The 17,777-nt window shown below is 35.0% G+C and overlaps 2 protein-coding genes across 4 annotated transcripts; both read right to left on the minus strand.

The window, feature by feature from the left end:
* Nucleotides 1-827: 827 nt before the first annotated feature.
* LOC118059052 (probable receptor-like serine/threonine-protein kinase At4g34500) lies at nt 828-4,480 on the minus strand. The gene is made up of 7 exons (XM_035071859.2): nt 3,770-4,480; nt 2,964-3,068; nt 2,745-2,867; nt 2,135-2,305; nt 1,885-2,014; nt 1,596-1,805; nt 828-1,197 (listed from the first exon to the last, which is right to left on the minus strand). The coding sequence occupies exons 1-7, from the start codon at nt 4,360-4,362 to the stop codon at nt 1,075-1,077; spliced, it is 1,455 nt and encodes a 484-aa protein (XP_034927750.1). The 5' UTR covers nt 4,363-4,480; the 3' UTR covers nt 828-1,074.
* A 7,115-nt stretch (nt 4,481-11,595) lies between these two features.
* Nucleotides 11,596-15,526, minus strand: LOC118058889 (uncharacterized protein At1g01500). 3 transcript variants are annotated; one of them, XM_035071672.2, is made up of 4 exons: nt 14,904-15,526; nt 14,256-14,322; nt 13,294-14,087; nt 11,596-12,252 (listed from the first exon to the last, which is right to left on the minus strand). In XM_035071672.2, the coding sequence occupies exons 3-4, from the start codon at nt 13,996-13,998 to the stop codon at nt 12,028-12,030; spliced, it is 930 nt and encodes a 309-aa protein (XP_034927563.1). In that variant the 5' UTR covers nt 13,999-14,087; nt 14,256-14,322; nt 14,904-15,526; the 3' UTR covers nt 11,596-12,027. The 3 variants fall into 3 exon arrangements, with proteins under 3 accessions (XP_034927563.1, XP_034927562.1, XP_073267479.1); XM_035071671.2 differs by having other exon boundaries at nt 14,208-14,322; XM_073411378.1 differs by having other exon boundaries at nt 13,294-14,322.
* Between the last annotated feature and the right edge of the window lie 2,251 nt (nt 15,527-17,777).

The raw sequence follows: 17,777 nt of genomic DNA on the forward strand, positions 1-17,777 counted from the left end.
TATTTCCCAAAAATTCCGCCACATCAATATGTTTGGTTGAACAAGGGATGCCTCTCTTACGTACGAAGGGGATAGTTAGGTTTCGAATTTAAACCAGGAAAAGATGGAGTTGGATTTCTGGAACGGGGCGAGACACTGGCATTTTCACTGTGCAGCCCAAGTCTGAAAGTCGATTGAGTCGAATAATGAACTAAAAAAACGGAGAGATAAACTATAACATCTAGAAGTATCAAAGCTAAAGAAATCATATATATTTGCTAGCTTGGCTAATGATAAATTACAATAGAATAGATGATGATCGAATGATTTAATTTGTATATAACGATTTGATGCATTTATATGGCCTGGTTCAAATTTAAACACCACGGCTTCACCGATCCAGCGCCTCCCGTGCACGCATCACTCACCACTCACCGACGCACGGTCTCTGGAGCAGAAGTGGGCAATTGCTGCTGGATAGGACTCGGCAACGGTAACTGCTACACCGCGAGTCCCATAAAAGGATGGTAAAAACAGAATCGCTATCATGATGATGGTGACAGATGGTTTCATCCCCTAGCACGGTCTTTGGCAATGAGGTTGGTGACCGGCTGAATTATGAAGCATTAGCATTTTGTCCCTTCTAAAACATGGCACCACCGGATACTTGGTGACCAGTTGAATTTTGATGTTCAAAATCCCCATATACTTGGAGTCAAGATTATCTTCAAGCCCAAGCAAATCGAAGATTAATGGCTGCATTAAGGATATTAATACAACTCAGAAAGTTGAATCTAAAGGCATCTAAATGGGGTGAAATCTATGTTGACTTTTAAGCTCAACTAGCCTTCATCCAACATTCCACGATGTCATTCATATCAAGCAGGTTGCAAATTACTAACATGTCAATATTTACAAAGCTCACTTAGTTACTTGCTGCAATATATCAGCAAAGAAAGACAACCAAGCAGGTGGGAGGCGTAAACATGATATATGCACATCGAAGACAAGTAATTACTTCTTCGTATATTTGTGGAAAATTATACTGCAAAATAATCTGAATTCACCAACTACTAAGTTTCAGATGGTGAACAATCATCTTCGCCTTGATCTCTCTACATCAGCACCGCTACCAGCAAGCTTGGTTGGATGTGGAATTTTGTTGGAGATAGAATCAGTGGAAGGTGGAGGATCATTCTCTCGAACTGCTCGAAGTTCCTGCACAGACCAAATAGCAGCTTGAAGCAGATGAAAGGAAATAAAAGAAGGAATTTGTGTGCTTTCTGGTTGAAGAGGAAAGAGTTACCATGTTACTGAAATTACAAAGCTTAGTCAATCTAAAACGCATATAAGCATCCTTTCTGTCTTGTATTTAGTCCAAAAATATGCTTTTCTAAATTTCTAGAATCTTGATGGTTTATTTGCCAACTACAAGGCTATGCAAAATCTAATCTGTAGAATATGCTGTATTGCTTATGCAAGCAACACAGACGATGTGAATTCAATTACAAGTAACATTAGTTGGATATCACACCATGGAATTAGGTAAAGCTTACACATCAAACAGTTTTGATGAAAATGATGACATGAAAAATAGTAAGCATGGGAGGACTTACAGTACGAAAAGGAAAGTCGTCTGCCTCAAGCATATGAACAATTTGCCCCATTTTTGGTCTCTTACAGGAATCCAAATCTATACACCGGAGGCAGACCAGCAATGTTCGTTTCAAACCCCTTGGAGCAGGCTGCACTTCAATGAGGGGATCTACAAGCTCTTCTGCACGACGGCTTGCTACCATTCCTTTGAACCAATCAACCAAGTTCATCTGACAAACCAATTGAAGGGTGTTATGATGGGGATACAGTTTTCAATACAGATGCTTACAAGGGGAAACTTCTTTTCACCTCTCCAGCTGGTCTGGAGTAATCAATAGGACTCCTTCCAGTAATCATCTCCATAAGAAGAATTCCAAAACTGTATACATCACTCCCCTCGTTAAGCATACCCGTGCTTGCATAATCAGGAGATACATATCTGGAGCAAATGGTGATAAAATGAGTGTCAGTGTAGAGTAAAGATAAAGAAATGTTATCCAAATTTAAATTCGACCACCTCATTACAAATATTCAAATACAATTTTGAAAAGATACACACCCAAATGTCCCCATGACACGTGTAGTCACATAGCTTGCTTCAGAACCCAAGAGCTTGGCCAATCCAAAATCAGAGACCTTGGGGTTCCATTTTCTATCGAGAAGTATGTTACTGGATTTTACATCCCGGTGAACAACTTTAGGTTCTAAACCTTCATGTAAATAGGCTAGCCTGCATCAGAGATGGGAAACATAAACGTTCAGGAACAAAAAGAGTAGAATAATTTTTCAATGGGAAAGATTAAGAAAAAGAAGGGGGGGAATTTAAAGTCTGATCTTTGATGTTATTTTCTATTCACAATGACTAAAATTCTTGAATCTTTGCCGAGGAAGAATAAAAAATCAATCCTCAAGAAAGAGTGAATCTGAATGGAAGCACAAAATAACACAACCGACACAAACTAAAACTACCCCCACTAAACTTCTGCAACGACAAAATTGATGGCAATTCTGTAGACTGAACTTTGTAGGTGCTCATGTATGGAAGATATATCAGATAGACTGATTAAAATCAATATGACATGAAAAGCAAAAAGTAATTAGCCCCACTTTTACTGATCAATCACCGGGAGGACAACTAAGACATGAAACTAGAGCCTAGAGTACCGCACCCTTTTGCTGTCCCAATCGCAATCTTCATTCGAATATCCCAGGTCAGAGGACTAACAGGACCTACATCACCATGTAACCACTGCTCCAAGTTTCCGTTGTCAACATATTCATAAACAAGCATCCTGCAAGGCCAGAAACAGTTCCCATGAAAATGAACAAGATAAATTTCATTTCGTTGAACTTAAAATAGATGGGTAGGACTTGGATGTGAGAAATACCTGCGAGCACCTTCTGCACAGTACCCAATTAAGCGCACTAAGTTCTTATGCCTTACTTTTCCAATGGCTTCAACTTCCACCTTAAACTCCTTCTCCGCCTGACCCCTAGAAATACAAAGTTCACAGCATATGAAGTTCCAACCAGATCATTCTTATAGTGCACAGATATTACAAGACTTGAGCTTTTGATGAGAATATTCATAACCTAGTCAGAGCACTCTGTAACAATAATTAGGAAAAAACTAAAAAACTCCTGTAACGAATTAGAGCAACAGTGTTTAGTTAACATTGATTTCATTACAAAATCATGTAACATTTTCAGGATTTCTTATATTCCAATTTCTCTCCAACAGCGAAAAAAAACCCTTCGCTTCTTCACTCCAAATTCCAAAGCCAATTCAGCTCCAAAAAAACAAAAAGAAAAGAAAAAAACTAAAAGCAGTTTAATGAGATCGATCCTTTGTCATTTCAATAAGAAAATAAAGCCTTGCCATTCATAAATCGAAAGGACAAAAAGAGAAAGGTCAAAAAAAGAAAAGAAAAAAGCCTCCTAAGCTCAAAGGTATTAAGATAATGTTGAGGAAGTGCAAACCATTGGATAATGAAAATGAAAAAGAACTAAAGAACAAAGCAACCCTCTACTTTAATTCCCTGCTAGACAACCACTACTACTCCATCATCAAAAGACCAAAACTTTGCCATCATAAACAAAGCAGTTAAATACAAAAAGGGAAACAGAAACTATAACAATTAGAACAGAATTTACAAAAACTAAAAAATAATTGAAACAAAAATTGAATACTCACTTATTATTAAGTAAATTCTTGACAGCGACCACAGAGCCGCCTTGCAAGACACCTCTATAAACAACACCATACCCTCCTTCACCAATCACATTTTCTTCAGCAAATCCACGTGTCGCGATCTCAAGCTCTTTCAAACTATACCACCGACCCCATCCTATGTTTTCATCCACCGACGAAACGTCGTCATTGCTACAACCACTCTCTCCACTCTTCTTTCCCATCTCCACATCACCACCACCACCACCACCACCACCAACATTCTCCATCTTTACAAAACCTACATTTCCCATTTTCCCCTCATCTTTCTCTTTATTTTTCTTCGAAACCAAATCTTTAATCTCCACAATTTCTTTAGACACTAATGGGATCGAACCCGAACTGTGTTTCACTCTCATTTTATTGCGTTTTCTAGCCGCGCGGCGTAAACGAACACAGAGGAATATTGAAAAAGAAACCAAGAGGATACAAAGTAAGAGAATTGCGATTAAGACATAGAGTTTAAGATTCAAAAATGGCGTTTGTGAGGCTAGTTTGTGAGGGAGAGAGTTGTAGTGGTTGGCGGTGATGTTAGTTTCAGCATCTGAATCCGACATGGATTCGAACTTTCTCGGAAATGTCAAGGAAAGAAAATTTTAGTGTTTTTTTGCTGAGAAAATAGAGGAAATTTTGCGAGCTTAGTGCTTGGTACTGTAAGAGAAAGGGGAGATGGGGGGGGGGGGGGGCGTCAAGACACACTACTACTATGTGTTTTTTCGACGGATACAAGCTACAAAAAGTGAAAGGAGACGTTAAGTGATTAGTCGTTAACTCTTGGGTTTGGTGTAGGATATTATTACGATAATGCCACTGCTTTGTGATTGCAGATTTGTCGGGATCGCAATTTTGCCTGACCCGGACAATACCCGGCCCGACACGCCCGCCCGACTCTCACCATGATGTCGGGTATGGATGGAGGTGGCTTGTGATAACGGTCCCATCCTTCAATATATCCTGACCGGGCAAATAAATAATACCATGATTTCACAATTTTATTTTTATATATACAATATTAAATTTTATTACATATAATAACTCATCGCATAAGATAATTCATATGTACATGAATATAAAAAAAGGCTGGAAAGAATTCGAAATTTAACCTAATTACAAGAATTATATAGTGTTTGATTTCAATCTAATTCGATTCAAATCAAGTATACGAGAAGACAAGGCCCAACTTCATCCAATCCGTTGCATCCTACACATGAGCGAATTTGAAAAGGACATGATTTGATTTTCTTGCTTTTGTATTAAAGGATGATTCATACTTTGATGTTGAATTAGGAGGAGAGAATCATCATAATATAAGAATCCAAGGATGTAGATTGACGGTATGATTGCAACATATTTGTTTGCTGGTTATTTCCTTTAACTTGATGCTGCTCTGCCTTTTTCTCCTTGTAGAACAAGCTTGGATGCCTGCAATAATGCATGCCTCCATGTTTGATCAGTGTCAAACGTCGCCGCAGCAGGGGATAGGTTGAGCAAAGCATGTGACTTGTGACTGTCGAACAGGGAACAAAGTCTTGGGTGTACCTTGGAATTATGCTCCCTCTGTTCCGATGAAGCTCATGAGAGTAAGCAGAAAGTGATTTCTCATAAAATCTTCGTACACGGTTGGTACCTGCTATGGATAGGACCACCAAGGTAAATTGATTTCCACGTGCTTTCATAAAATCGGTGTGAGCATTATTACCTAAGTGTTCCGCCTCTGGTCAAAGTTTGTCTGTTGATCGGAGTAAACAAGTGCTCCGGCTGGCTGGCTGGCTGGTGGAATTATTCGACTAAGCATCATGCAAAGAAATCAATGGAACGGGAAGCTTGAATTCAGACGTGGAAGTCAACGAACCATTCTAATCAGTAATTAATTATTAAAAACCAAGGCCTGGGCAGTGGGTGCTTGTATTACAGCTGTATAGAGAACCCTTTACTATCCAAGTCTCCTTCTCGAGAAACATCACGAGGATTAGAAAAATAATGAATATCTTTGTTTTCAAGTTCCTTAATTTGGAACAAAGATTCAGAAAGGTGCTGTTGAACTTAGTTGAGACAACTTGGGGATGCCATCTGAGGTTGTTTACAAGTTTCAACAAGCTCTTGGTTGACCGTGGCCAATGAGGCCCTTCCGTGGAGCACAAATTAGATGAAAAAATATTACTGAATTTCAACCGAATCCCACATGTCATTTGTCTTAACCAGGTCGAACGTGGGTGTCAATGTAACTTGCCACCTAATACATTCTCAAATTAATGTCCACTAAATGGCTCGTACGACTGCTTAAATAACATTTATGTGACCACCTATTTTAACACGACTCTCCCGGTAGTATATTTGGAATTGCACGTTTGATCAGAGTAGGTCAATAGTGCTCAAACTAGAAAAATAGTCAAGTGGGATTTATCACAGAAGATTGGATTGCTACGAACTTTTATTGCTTTATACTGAGAAAACTTGCAATGCCACGAAAGGCACCAAGAAAAGCAGTGTTTCTTGCCAGAAACTGAAGCTATTTCCCACCTGTCAGTCATCGAATTTAGTTATCCATCGACAGAATGAGAAGACTGGAATTCCGAATCAACCAGATATTTATGGTAAAGATACTCACAGAGTTTTCTACTATCAAGCCTATATACACACGTAATAGAAAACAGAATATATAAAAATTAAAAAATATATTATTTTAATTTATTAAAAAAAAACATTTTAAAAAATAATTATCACTTACAAATACCCCTTTCATAAATATCCAATACACTAAGCTGCATTTTATGGTCCATTAGGAGAAGCTGCATTTTATGCAAAATCCGCTGTCAGGAATGGGTTGGCTTCTTGTAAATATTTTCGAGGCCATGGAGGTGATTTAACATCATATGGTCCGATAGCTGGGGGCATGACTTCCCGAAAGAAACAGTGGACAACGAAGAGTGGGGGCCATGGAACCACGTGGGAAACATTAATGTTCACGTGATAAAAATCGTGAATCTTACAAGACACTGGAATTTATACGAGGTCTGGTGTATTTGATTCGATTTAAGGAAGGAGCGCCACAGCAAAGGACAAAGCCAAACAACCCCTTGTGGAGCCACTCTCCCTTCTTGAATTCAAAATTTTAAACTAGTTAAAGGGCATTTGTTCGTGACTTTCGATCATGGCATGGCTAGAAACATCGGTCGTAGCTTGCAAAATTGTGTGTTTGTGTATCGAAATATTTAGGGGACGGTGCGAATTTCTGTTTCAAAAAACATCGATATTTCTGCTACAGGTTGTCGTGGATTCTTTTAAAAAAATTGTGGTGCTATCCGTTTCAAGAAATGAGTTACCATTTTGAAAATTAATTTCAATTATTTGGACATAAAGCGAGCACAGCATAAAAAATGGGCTAGGTTAAAAGACTTTCTATTTAGTGAATATTAGCTATTTAACCTGGGATGACATGTTTTTTCTAAAAAAGAAAATCATATGTGCAGACTTTTAAGATTTGTTTTTGTACAAGAAAAGAATTCTAACAGTAGAAAAGTTTATATATATATATATATATACATGTATATATATATATATATATATTCATGCAACAAAAAAAAATTTATGAAACTTGATTTTTATCTAACAAGAGTTAACCAGTTAACTTTGTAATTTGAATTTTGAAATTAATTGGGTTCAACAATTTTTATTTTTATTTTTATTTTACTTTTTATCTGAAATAAATACCTATAATATTAAGAACCAATCAAATATCAAGGTGATTGGAAAAAAATTAAACCAAAACAAATTACATTTTTTAATTAATTATAAATTAAACATTGAGCGATGAAATTATATAAAAAGAGATTAAACAAGATAATCTTTTAAAAATTCCAATTATAATAGACAAAAATAAAAGGAAAAGAAAAAAATCTTAGTCTCCTTGGCCTAGATGACCCAAAGCTCCTGGACCTCCAAAAAAGAGCCTTGGCGCACGAGCCTGAAACAACCAACATGTCCTGGTCTTAGTTTTTTTAAGGGGTCGATAGTTAGTCGTTCGCCTCTTAATTACTTGAAAAAAAACAAAATGGTTGACTAGCCATCTCTTATCTCACCTAAATTTTGACAATTTCTAGCTAGTTTGTTTTAAATAATAAAAAAAATTAAACACATTTGAAACACATATTCATTAATCTTTAACAACTCAAAAATTGATTCTGAAATTCACGATCAACCTAAAATTAAAATTTTTTTCGAACTGAAATCTATCATTTCAGGCAAATTTAAGAGAAAACAACATCTTGGACAAACACTCCTCATTAAAAGGAATTAATTAACACCAAAATCATGTTTTTGTGGCCGGAATTGGACTCATTTGATGGCTTTCTTTTTCTACCACTAAAATTTAACTATTTTGACTCTCCTTTTACAAACAAGAGACTAATAAATAATAAAAATAAAGTTTAGAATGAAATTGAATTTTATAAGTTGTTAAAAATTAAAATTTTATAATTTAAAAAGTTTAATAAAACAAAAAGGATACATTTAGCTCCAGAATTCTAAAAACTATCTCTTTTTAATTGACCATCACTTAAAAAGGTGCACTTAGAAAAAGGAAAAAAAAAAAAAAAAAAGGAAGGAGGAGGAGGAGGGACTAAAGAAAATCACTGTAGGAATCCACGTTGATGTATATCTAGCTGAACAATGCAGTAGAGAAAAGTATTTTCCAGATGTTTTTTTTTTTTTAGAGTATTTGTAAATTAACAGCAGTAATAGTTAACTTCCAAGCTAAAAACCACTGATGCAACAGAGTTACGAGCCAAGAACCAGATTCGTTAATTTGACTTTGGGACCCGAGGCCATTGATTATCGGACCATGCTCCTTACCTAGATCACATGCAGCGATGCATGGCTTCAACATGGGACACCGGAGAGCCCATCGCCTATACCCGTTGGTGGTTTCTTTATTGTGTACTTGGTTTCTAGGTCCACCTTCTTCATTAACTCGGATTTGTTTCCGAGAGGACCCAAAAAACATGACACCACACCTTGATTTATATGTTTCAACAAAACGTGGCCAGAAAATGATGATCTTTTTTAGAGCCCTTATGTCCTGCCCTTGAATCATGGCATTGTTTCTGGTTTTCTGCCAAATCGGTCGGCATCATGGCGTGTAAAGAAGACACTTCACTTCTTTTTGCTTCTTTTAAATGGTAAGGATCCCACCGCCTTAGCATTTCACCATAATTACCATTGACCATCGAACAAGCATTGCATCTGGTATGTAGTTCCTTGATCAAATTGATCTTGCAAGGTGGAGCTTTATCGAATTAAAGGAGAAAAGGATCTCCGGCAGGGGGGGGGTTGCTGTCTTGGTTTAGACTTGCCCGTGATATGGAATATGGTGCTTGATGGGCCAGCATTTACTGTTGGATTGGACAAACTTCGAGCCCATTAACAGACCCAGGACCATTTGGGCCCTCTTCGAATCTTCTGGGACTAAAAGAAGGGTTTGAAACCAACTCGGGAATGGAGGCCAGCCTGACGAAAAGGATTAATGTGAAATTGATGTGCTGAAGTTGATTCACTTGAAGGTGCATGTGTGCATGAGCTGGTATGAGATTGGCTTGATGGATTTGTGTCTCCTGCAGGTTTTTTATTTTATTTTTTATTTTTTATGGATTGATATTTAATATTGTATTTTTATTATATTACTGTGAATAACTTCTTAAAAAAAAAGTTTAAAAGCCCAGTTAAAATAAATAAATAAATGTAAATTAAATTAGGGGTTTTACATAAATTAAAACACCTTTAAAAGTTAAAAAAAAAAAAAAAAAAAAGTAATCTCTTAACGCTGCATAATTGCCCCCTAACGCGTCTAAAACGGTGCGTAAATAGACTCCTTGTGCCTGTGCAAGTGCTACGAGTCCTACAGCTTCCTTTTGCTTTGCATATAGCTCCCCATCAGCAACTTGTTGGCGAGCATAAAATGTTGCATCTGCTGTTGCTTTTTGTGCATCAGCATCTTTCTGCTTTTCATAGAGAATTGCTTCTGCTGCTTTCTGTTTCTTATACAGCTCCCAGTTTGCTTCTTGAACCTCTTAAGTCAAACAAATTGGATTAGAAATCGTTTCTGAGTTTAATTAACATATAAATATAAGTTTAAATTGATTAGAATAGGGTTTATATATTAAGCCCATGAAAAGTTTTTTTTTTTTTAAAGAAGGTTTTTTTGGCTTTTTAACAACAAAATCTAAACTGGTTTGGTTTTAATCTTTTTTTAAAAAAAATTAAATTTAGTTATTTTTTTGTTCAAAGAAATTTTAATCAAACCCGCATTACACAAGAAGTAACCTAATATCATGGTAGCTTTTGATTTTTTGCCCAACAATTAAGAAAAAAATGTTCTTTACAGTATCATTACGTTTCAAACTTTGATTTTACAGAAATTAAAATAACTTATTTTTTATTTATAAAAGCCTACCTTTTGTTTATTTTGTAAGTAATAATTCACCTCAAACTAATTTTAATTAAATATATATTTTTTAAAATTTAATCTCTTAGCATTATAATTAAAAAATATTTTTTCAAAACCTATATTTTTTAACATCGAATACAATAACTACCACTTACTCAAGCACACACCATCACTTATCTAAAAATCAGATTCTGTCTTTTCGAGTTTCGGCTAAACTTGACCGGAATTCAAAATATTCATAAGATTTTAAACTCGTTTAGGCCCTTTGATGGGTTAAGTGAACATGCTATTCCTAAAATCAACTGCAAAACACTCCCACTTCCCATCTGTCCTCTACTTCCTTTTTTTTTTTTTTTTTGTCTTTTCTTTTCATTTTGTCTTTTGCTAAATCTCTTAAAAGCCCATAGCCTCTCATTTCAACACCAAGCTCTTCCCTTCAATTCACGACCACCAACTCCTCATTTACCTTTGTACCCAAGTAATTCTAGGAATCAAATAAATTGTGAAGGGATATTATTTTGTTTTAGTTTTTTATCCAATTTGTAGATACCGGAGCACAGGGCTGCCAATTGTGCAATCAAGAGAGCAAATGGTGACGATGAAAGTCATGAAACAAGTGAATCGCTCAGTTGAGGCCATGCGCACCAAGATTAGCATGGAGAGTAATGTTATTTGGAACTTGCCCAAGAACGTCCTACGCTAGTTCAGGGCATGTCCTCATCTTGTTGTTGTTATAGCAAATGTTGGGAATTTGTTACCACTAGTTTAAGTGTATAGCTCTCCAGTTCACAGTTTTGTTTGTTTGCTTCAATCCCGTGTGGCTGGGTTGGAAGTTAATATTTCATTATAGCAGTCCATTTCAAGTTTTCTATTTTCACACAGTCGATCAATTCTTGCCATGGTTAATATCTGGTAAAGAGAGTTTTAGGTCGAAAAAGTGCGCCTTTCAGGGTCATTTGGCTGACTTCTGAATTGCAGGCCTGGAAGTAAGTTTGAGGCGCAACACTGTGAAATTTGTCCGGGCAACATTTGCTAATGTCTGGTGCTGGGTAGAGACCATACTGTCTTTTCTTTTCTGTCTTTTGCCTCCCATTTCAACACCAAGATTTTAAGTTGTCGCACTTGTGGTTGAAATATACTATTTTACCCTCTCTTTTTTTAAAAAAGGGTGTTATTTTGTCAAAATTTTAAGTTTAATATGCTATTTAACGAGATGATAGAAGTCAAGGATACGATGCTAGGCAGCACAGAAAGCTGTAAATTGTAAGCCACAAATGATTTAACTACTCCAGCAAAACAACAGAAGACAAGCAAAACCAGTAAGATGTGTATGTCAAGACAGGAAGAATATCAAGCAACAGAGGATAACCTCTGTCCATTACCAAAATTTTACAATAGATATAAAGAGTCTCCCAGGAAGGAAAAAGAAAGATCAAGCAACTATCAAACTCACAAGAGGCATACCACACCACACACAGCGCCGTGCCCTGCATTAAATACATAAACAGACTGACTCCAGATGCGATCCATTTGAGAGAATTTCGTGAAGTTTCCGATGTTGCAGTATGTAATGATTGCCCTTTTATTTTAGATGCAAGGCTTAGCCCCAGAAGACCAACAAAGCTCAAGTCTTACCTGCATCTAATTGCAATGGTGAAAAATCCTTATTCACAATCAGGATTCAGGGCACGTCAGAAATGCCCAGAGTTAGCTGCATTTGGATTGTGAGTAGAAGAATGAAAGGCATAATGCTAAAATTGCCAATTAGCAAAACTGTTAGTCATGGTAATCGCCTTCTAAAGTTACGGGTGGTGCCTTGGTAGGTTCGTACCAGCAAGCCCACACCTATCCCAATTCCAACACAAACGCTTAGGCCAATGCCAACACCCACTCTAACACCAGCATTGAACCATGACATTTCACCATCTTCACCGTCCATATATTCTGTTCCTGGGAACAGGTGGTAATCTTCATTCTCCGGCTTGGGGTCTGAGTATTCAGATAACTGCAGAGTTTACAAGGTAAATTAAAAGCAGAATGCTTGGGGGCACAACTTCAAAGAAATGAGGATAAAGTACTGATCTTAGATGGTATCAAGTTTCGTAAAGTCTCTAGAATCACTCGCAACACAACATACTAAAGCAGACTAAAACAAAGGAATTCATATCACAACTGCAGTTACATTACAACACAGTGCTGGTTCTAACATGCCAACAATCTCTCATGCATAGGACTGCCCAGAAAGTGCAAGGTAAACGAAGCTACCAATGGCCTGTTTAACCCTGACTATATCTGGATTGAGAATTCAAATGGATACTGTCATCAGAGGAAACTATAACAACTTTAAACAACCATTTTGTTCTTAACATCCATTAAATTTTCTAAGAAACCAGCAGATCTTTATGCATGATATATCATCTTAAGATAGCATTTGAAGCTAATGAAGACACCCGCATGCTATACAAGGAAGAGATGTTGCACTAATGACACCCCCGGAGAAAACCGTATAACTCTTCAAACAGATTAACTTGAATTAATAGTTTAGGATTTTTACTTTTCAATCTAGAAATATTCACACATTTTTCATGTTGTTGTAGCAGGTCATTTAAGCAAATAACATACAAAACAAAATGGGGTTGGATTGTACTATTCTCTACCTTGCAAAACACATACTAGAATCATATCTTTGCATGTCAGTAGAATGGCTAGAATAGAGTGAAAAGTGTCAAAGAACCATCTCAACTCAAAAATTTATGCTGTTAAGTGAGATTCTAAGACATGATTTATATTATTCTTTGACACATCAAGAAAAAGCAAACCCATGATTGTTTGGTCATTAAAACTCTAATACCATATCAAATAACTATTTCAACTTAAAAGTTTAAGTTGTTAGATGAGGTTTCAAGACATGATTTATATTATTCTCCAACAAAAACAACTAAGAACTTGCAAAGATGGAAACAGTTCAAAAACAAAACAGAAGAACTAAACATTCTGAAAGCAAAACACAATTTTCCAAGAAATCCAAGATGAAATTAAGGTATACCTGTAAAGGAAGTCTGGAAGGGGCTTTGTCCTGGCTTTCAGTTGCCTCATATTCTGGTATGGAATTTAACATCCCCTTTCTCATTTGCTTCTTACGAAAACCAAGCTGCAACGTCTTTGTTAAGATAATTGGAGTGCCTGAGAAAGATCCTGTAACATAGACCTCAATTGTAGGCATCTCTGAATCTAGACCCGTAAATTGTTTATCCTTCAGGAAGCCGTTGCCTAGTGTTATGTCTGATTCACAATTCATGCTCCACCTCTGGTCATGGTTCCTTGATTCCCCTACAAAACCATTACTATAACACAATTCTAGAACACCAGATAACACGAGGACATCCTTATCAAAAACCTCAAACCTCACACTCCCAGTCATCCTTATACTATCGGTGCTGACAAATGTTGCTTCTTCAGATCTCTTATCTAATCTATCCCTCCTAAGAGTGGTTGATGCACCATCAGAATTGATAGAAGTTCTAACACCATTTACTTCGAGAAGGGTATCAGGATATAATGGAATATGGTTCACAGAAAGGTGCTCTGGAGTCGAGTCATCAATCACACATTTGCTGATTCGGACATAGAATACTCTTAAATCAAGCCAAGGTAATGATCTGGGTTGATGAGGAGTTTGCCTAACAACTGTATGGCCATTTTCTCTCAGCCCATTTCCATTAGATGTTTCATAAGAATTCTCCATGAACATAAAGAAATCAATCGTCCTCCTAAATAAAAATCTTCCACCTTGACTCTGTTGCTAACGTCAAGTTCATTTCGGAGGAACAAACAAATGACCTGTGGACATGTCCAAAAAGTGAATCCATAGCAATTCAATCAACATAAGTTGAAGTTTGGACATAGCTAAAGAATAGAAGTCCATTTGAAAATCGAAGAGTTCAAAGAGAGACAGAACACCTAAAACGTAACTGGAGAGAAGAAGCAAAACTAAACAGTAAATGAAACCTTTTGAGAATTGAGACAGAAGGCTTTAACAGACCAGCCAGAACCATACACCAATCCTTTCTACTTCCTGCAAGAAGTTAAAGCAAATTAAGAAAAAGTAAAGCCCAAGTTGGGACAACGTAAATAAGTTGAAGAAACAACAGATAAAGAGATGAGAAGATGAGAAAATCAGCCAGAGAAAAGTTCAAAAGATTAGATGTTGAAAAACAATAAATTACGTAACTCCCCCAGGAAAGAAAGAAAAATACTACTGGAGGGTAAAGCTGAACTAACGGTTCTTTCTCCAAGCCGATCAAGACCTAATATAAAGTACAAAGCACACACCAATCAAACTCACCTAAGAACCAATCACATCTAAAAACTAATCACAGATAAACCATACCAGGTATACCAGAGAAATAAAACCGAACACTGACTACAATTCACTGAAGAAGATTAAACCTTTTAAAGATTGTAACAGAAACGGAACAGAAAAAAAAATCACCGCAGATTCCAAGAAACTGGACGGCATAGAAGACAAATTATGCAAGTCTTACAAGCAGACAAATCCCTCTCTCCCTCTCTCCCTCTCTCTCTCTGCATCCAATCACAAATAAAAGAAATACTAAAATATGATAAAAGAATTGTTTAATTGCAAAAAATACTCACCAGACTTGTATCACCAAGACACCGTCTTTTGTTTCTCTCTTAGGGGCCTCCACAATCCAATGGTATCGATTTCAAGGCCTCTAAGAACACTTGTCTCTCCTCCAATATAACAGAAACTTGGCTTTTGATTTGCTAGAGAACAACAATCCTCCTAGCCATGCAAAAGCTAAACTTTCCAAAAATAAAAAAAGCACAAAACTCCACAAACAACCTGGAATTTACTTAATCTACAATTAATGGGATGAAAAACAAAGAACAACCCAGTTCGTCAAATTCAACAAACGAAAATAGGCTGCCTTTGATTTGAATTATAGTTGATTGTTGATGAAATTGAAAAGTAAAGACCAGCTGATCAAAAAGCAAACTTTCAAATATTGGATGGTTGAGTGCATTTTTATGGATAGGATAAAAAAAAAAAAAAAACGAACAACCCTGATAATCAAATTCAACAAACAAAAAAGGGTTGCTCTTCGATTTGATTTTTAGATTATCACTGTAAGTTGATCAGATTGAAAAAGCAAAGAGCTGCACAAGCAGCAGAGTGGCGAATTCTGGGTGGTTGCAGGCTTGCAGTTGAGTCTCTCTATTTTTTTTTAATTCCTTTTTACGGTTATTATTATATTGGAAAAGTGGGGTTACTCTGTATCTGATATTTTTCTGATCTTATCCAAGAAAGAGAGGAAGCGGGTCGGTTCACAAGGCCGCGGTCAGTGAAAGGGATATGTTTTTTTTATATATAAAAAAAAAACTTTGGTTGCTCCAGATCATGATTTCAATATTAAGTTCAATAAGATTGAAACTTTTTCATTCTATCTTCAGATTTTATTTAATTTTTTATCCCGCAAGATGCATGGATTACTTGATTAACGAGACTCGTCTTTAAATTACATTTTGATAAAATCACAATTAAGCGTTCCATAGCATTTTTAGAAGTTTCTAGCTTATTGAACTTTATGTTGAAATCATGGTCCCGTGATTTTATAATATTTTTTAAATGCTTAGTAGTTTTTTATCCGTTAAAGTTGTAAGATTTTAAGTTTTAACCACTATTGCACTTGTATAGTCATATGAATGATTAGTAGTGTTTATTATTATTATTAATATGAGTATTTAGATAAACTTTTATGTATTTTAATTAATTTAATAAATTTTAAAATTAATAATCATATAAGTATCTAGTAGTCATCATATTAATAATCATAACGTTTAAATTTTATATAATAAAAAAAACAAACTTTTTATCATTAAATTATCAACCAGATGGTTGAATGAATGGCAGCTTATTTGCCAGGGAACTTTGCATTTGGGTGGCAGTTTATGCCTTTTTGTTCTTTTTATTATTATTTATAAGTAGGTGTTTATAACATAGTAATGCTCATTTTTTTTTTTAAAAAAAAAATAGAAGTTAGGAAAATAAAAAAGAGCTGGAACTTGATGTAAATTATGGTTTTTTTATATAAAAAAATAGTTGTAAGCTTGATTTATTTTTTATATTTTCAATAAAAATTGGTGCTCATTTTCAATAAATAAATATGTTTTTCAATTTTCTATGAGAAAAATAAACTGAAAATACAAAAGGAAAATTATTTTGTATAAACAGTAAACACATCCTTAGTATTTCTAGTTTTTTCCCGATAAGTTTGTCTATTAAAACTAAAATAATTTAAGTTAAATTTTATAAATAAAAAAATAATGCGTTAACTATATTTTTTTTTCCCAACACGGAGCTAGAAATTCATAATTCTCTCACGTTTTCTTTTCATTGCAAGTGCGATATATTAAAAAAACAGCTAAAACGTTTATACTAGTTTAATGGTTTATATAAACACTGAACCAAATTAATATGTATTTTTAATCATTTTATAACATATTTTATCAAAGTTAAAGTGATTAGCGTGTGTAATGAGCTAAGATGCAGAATAGTTTTTGTATTTTAAAAATATTTTTAAAAAGATTTAATTTTTTTTATTTTAAACTAACAATTTTTTGGTATTTTTAGATAATTTTGATGTATTGATATTAAAAATAATTTTTTTAAAAATAAAAAATATATTATTTTAATATATTTTTAAATAAAAAAATATTTTAAAATAACAACTTTAATCAAGACTTTTAATTACACTATGAAAAACACAAGTTATTATTTATTGTCAGACAAACAACTTGTCATGTACGAGCAACCCCTTACAAAAATACGAGAAAATATTGTCCTAGCACGTGCCTACCTCAGCCCCACGCTCAATTGTTTTGCGTCAAGCATATCCTGGGGCAGCTAAGCTATCATTTGGTTTCTTTGGGTTTTTTTGTTTTTTTTAAAAAAAAAATTATTACTAATGCTGAAATTTTATTATTTAATATTAAATTAATTATAAATTATTTTTTATATTTTTTATTATATAATAAAATAAAATAAAAAATAATTCAATCTAATAAAATTCATAATTAAAATTGTGAGTTAACTAGAATGGATTTGATATTTTTTTCTAAGTTTTTCAGGGATAATTTTTATATAATTTAATTTAAAATAAATACTGAATGAAAATTTTATAAGTTTGGACCCAACGAATTTGATATTTATTTTTTGAGTTTAATAGTAATACTAAAAAAATTTCTATAATCTAAATATTATTTTTTCAACGATAGAAAGTAGTTTGATTTGAATGCACCAAACAATTTCACCAAATAAATCAAACAGCATGCTCGAGCTCCTCTACCATCTATACAACAGACATAAATAAAACGGTTTGATACTTCACTGCCTTGGCATTTCACGAGAAGACACGTGGGGAAACGGAACTTGCATTCTTTCGAAAACAATATCTTATCTTCTGCTTCATATCCATCTCTAACATGGCCTCACTACCATTCCCTTGC

The sequence above is a fragment of the Populus alba genome, chromosome 9, assembly GCF_005239225.2.
Source record: "Populus alba chromosome 9, ASM523922v2, whole genome shotgun sequence".
Taxonomy (NCBI): Eukaryota; Viridiplantae; Streptophyta; class Magnoliopsida; order Malpighiales; family Salicaceae; genus Populus; species Populus alba.

Excerpts from the sequence above, each read along its gene's own strand:
- LOC118058889 (XM_035071672.2), bottom strand. The coding sequence starts at position 13,998 with ATGTTCATGGAGAATTCTTATGAAACATCTAATGGAAATGGGCTGAGA. Across the intron at positions 12,253-13,293 it reads CTTCCAGACTTCCTTTACAG|TTATCTGAATACTCAGACCC; the intron begins GTATACCTTAAT and ends TAAACTCTGCAG.
- LOC118059052 (XM_035071859.2), bottom strand. The coding sequence starts at position 4,362 with ATGTCGGATTCAGATGCTGAAACTAACATCACCGCCAACCACTACAAC. Across the intron at positions 2,306-2,744 it reads GCGATTGGGACAGCAAAAGG|GCTAGCCTATTTACATGAAG; the intron begins GTGCGGTACTCT and ends TCTCTGATGCAG. Across the intron at positions 2,015-2,134 it reads CGTGTCATGGGGACATTTGG|ATATGTATCTCCTGATTATG; the intron begins GTGTGTATCTTT and ends CATTTGCTCCAG.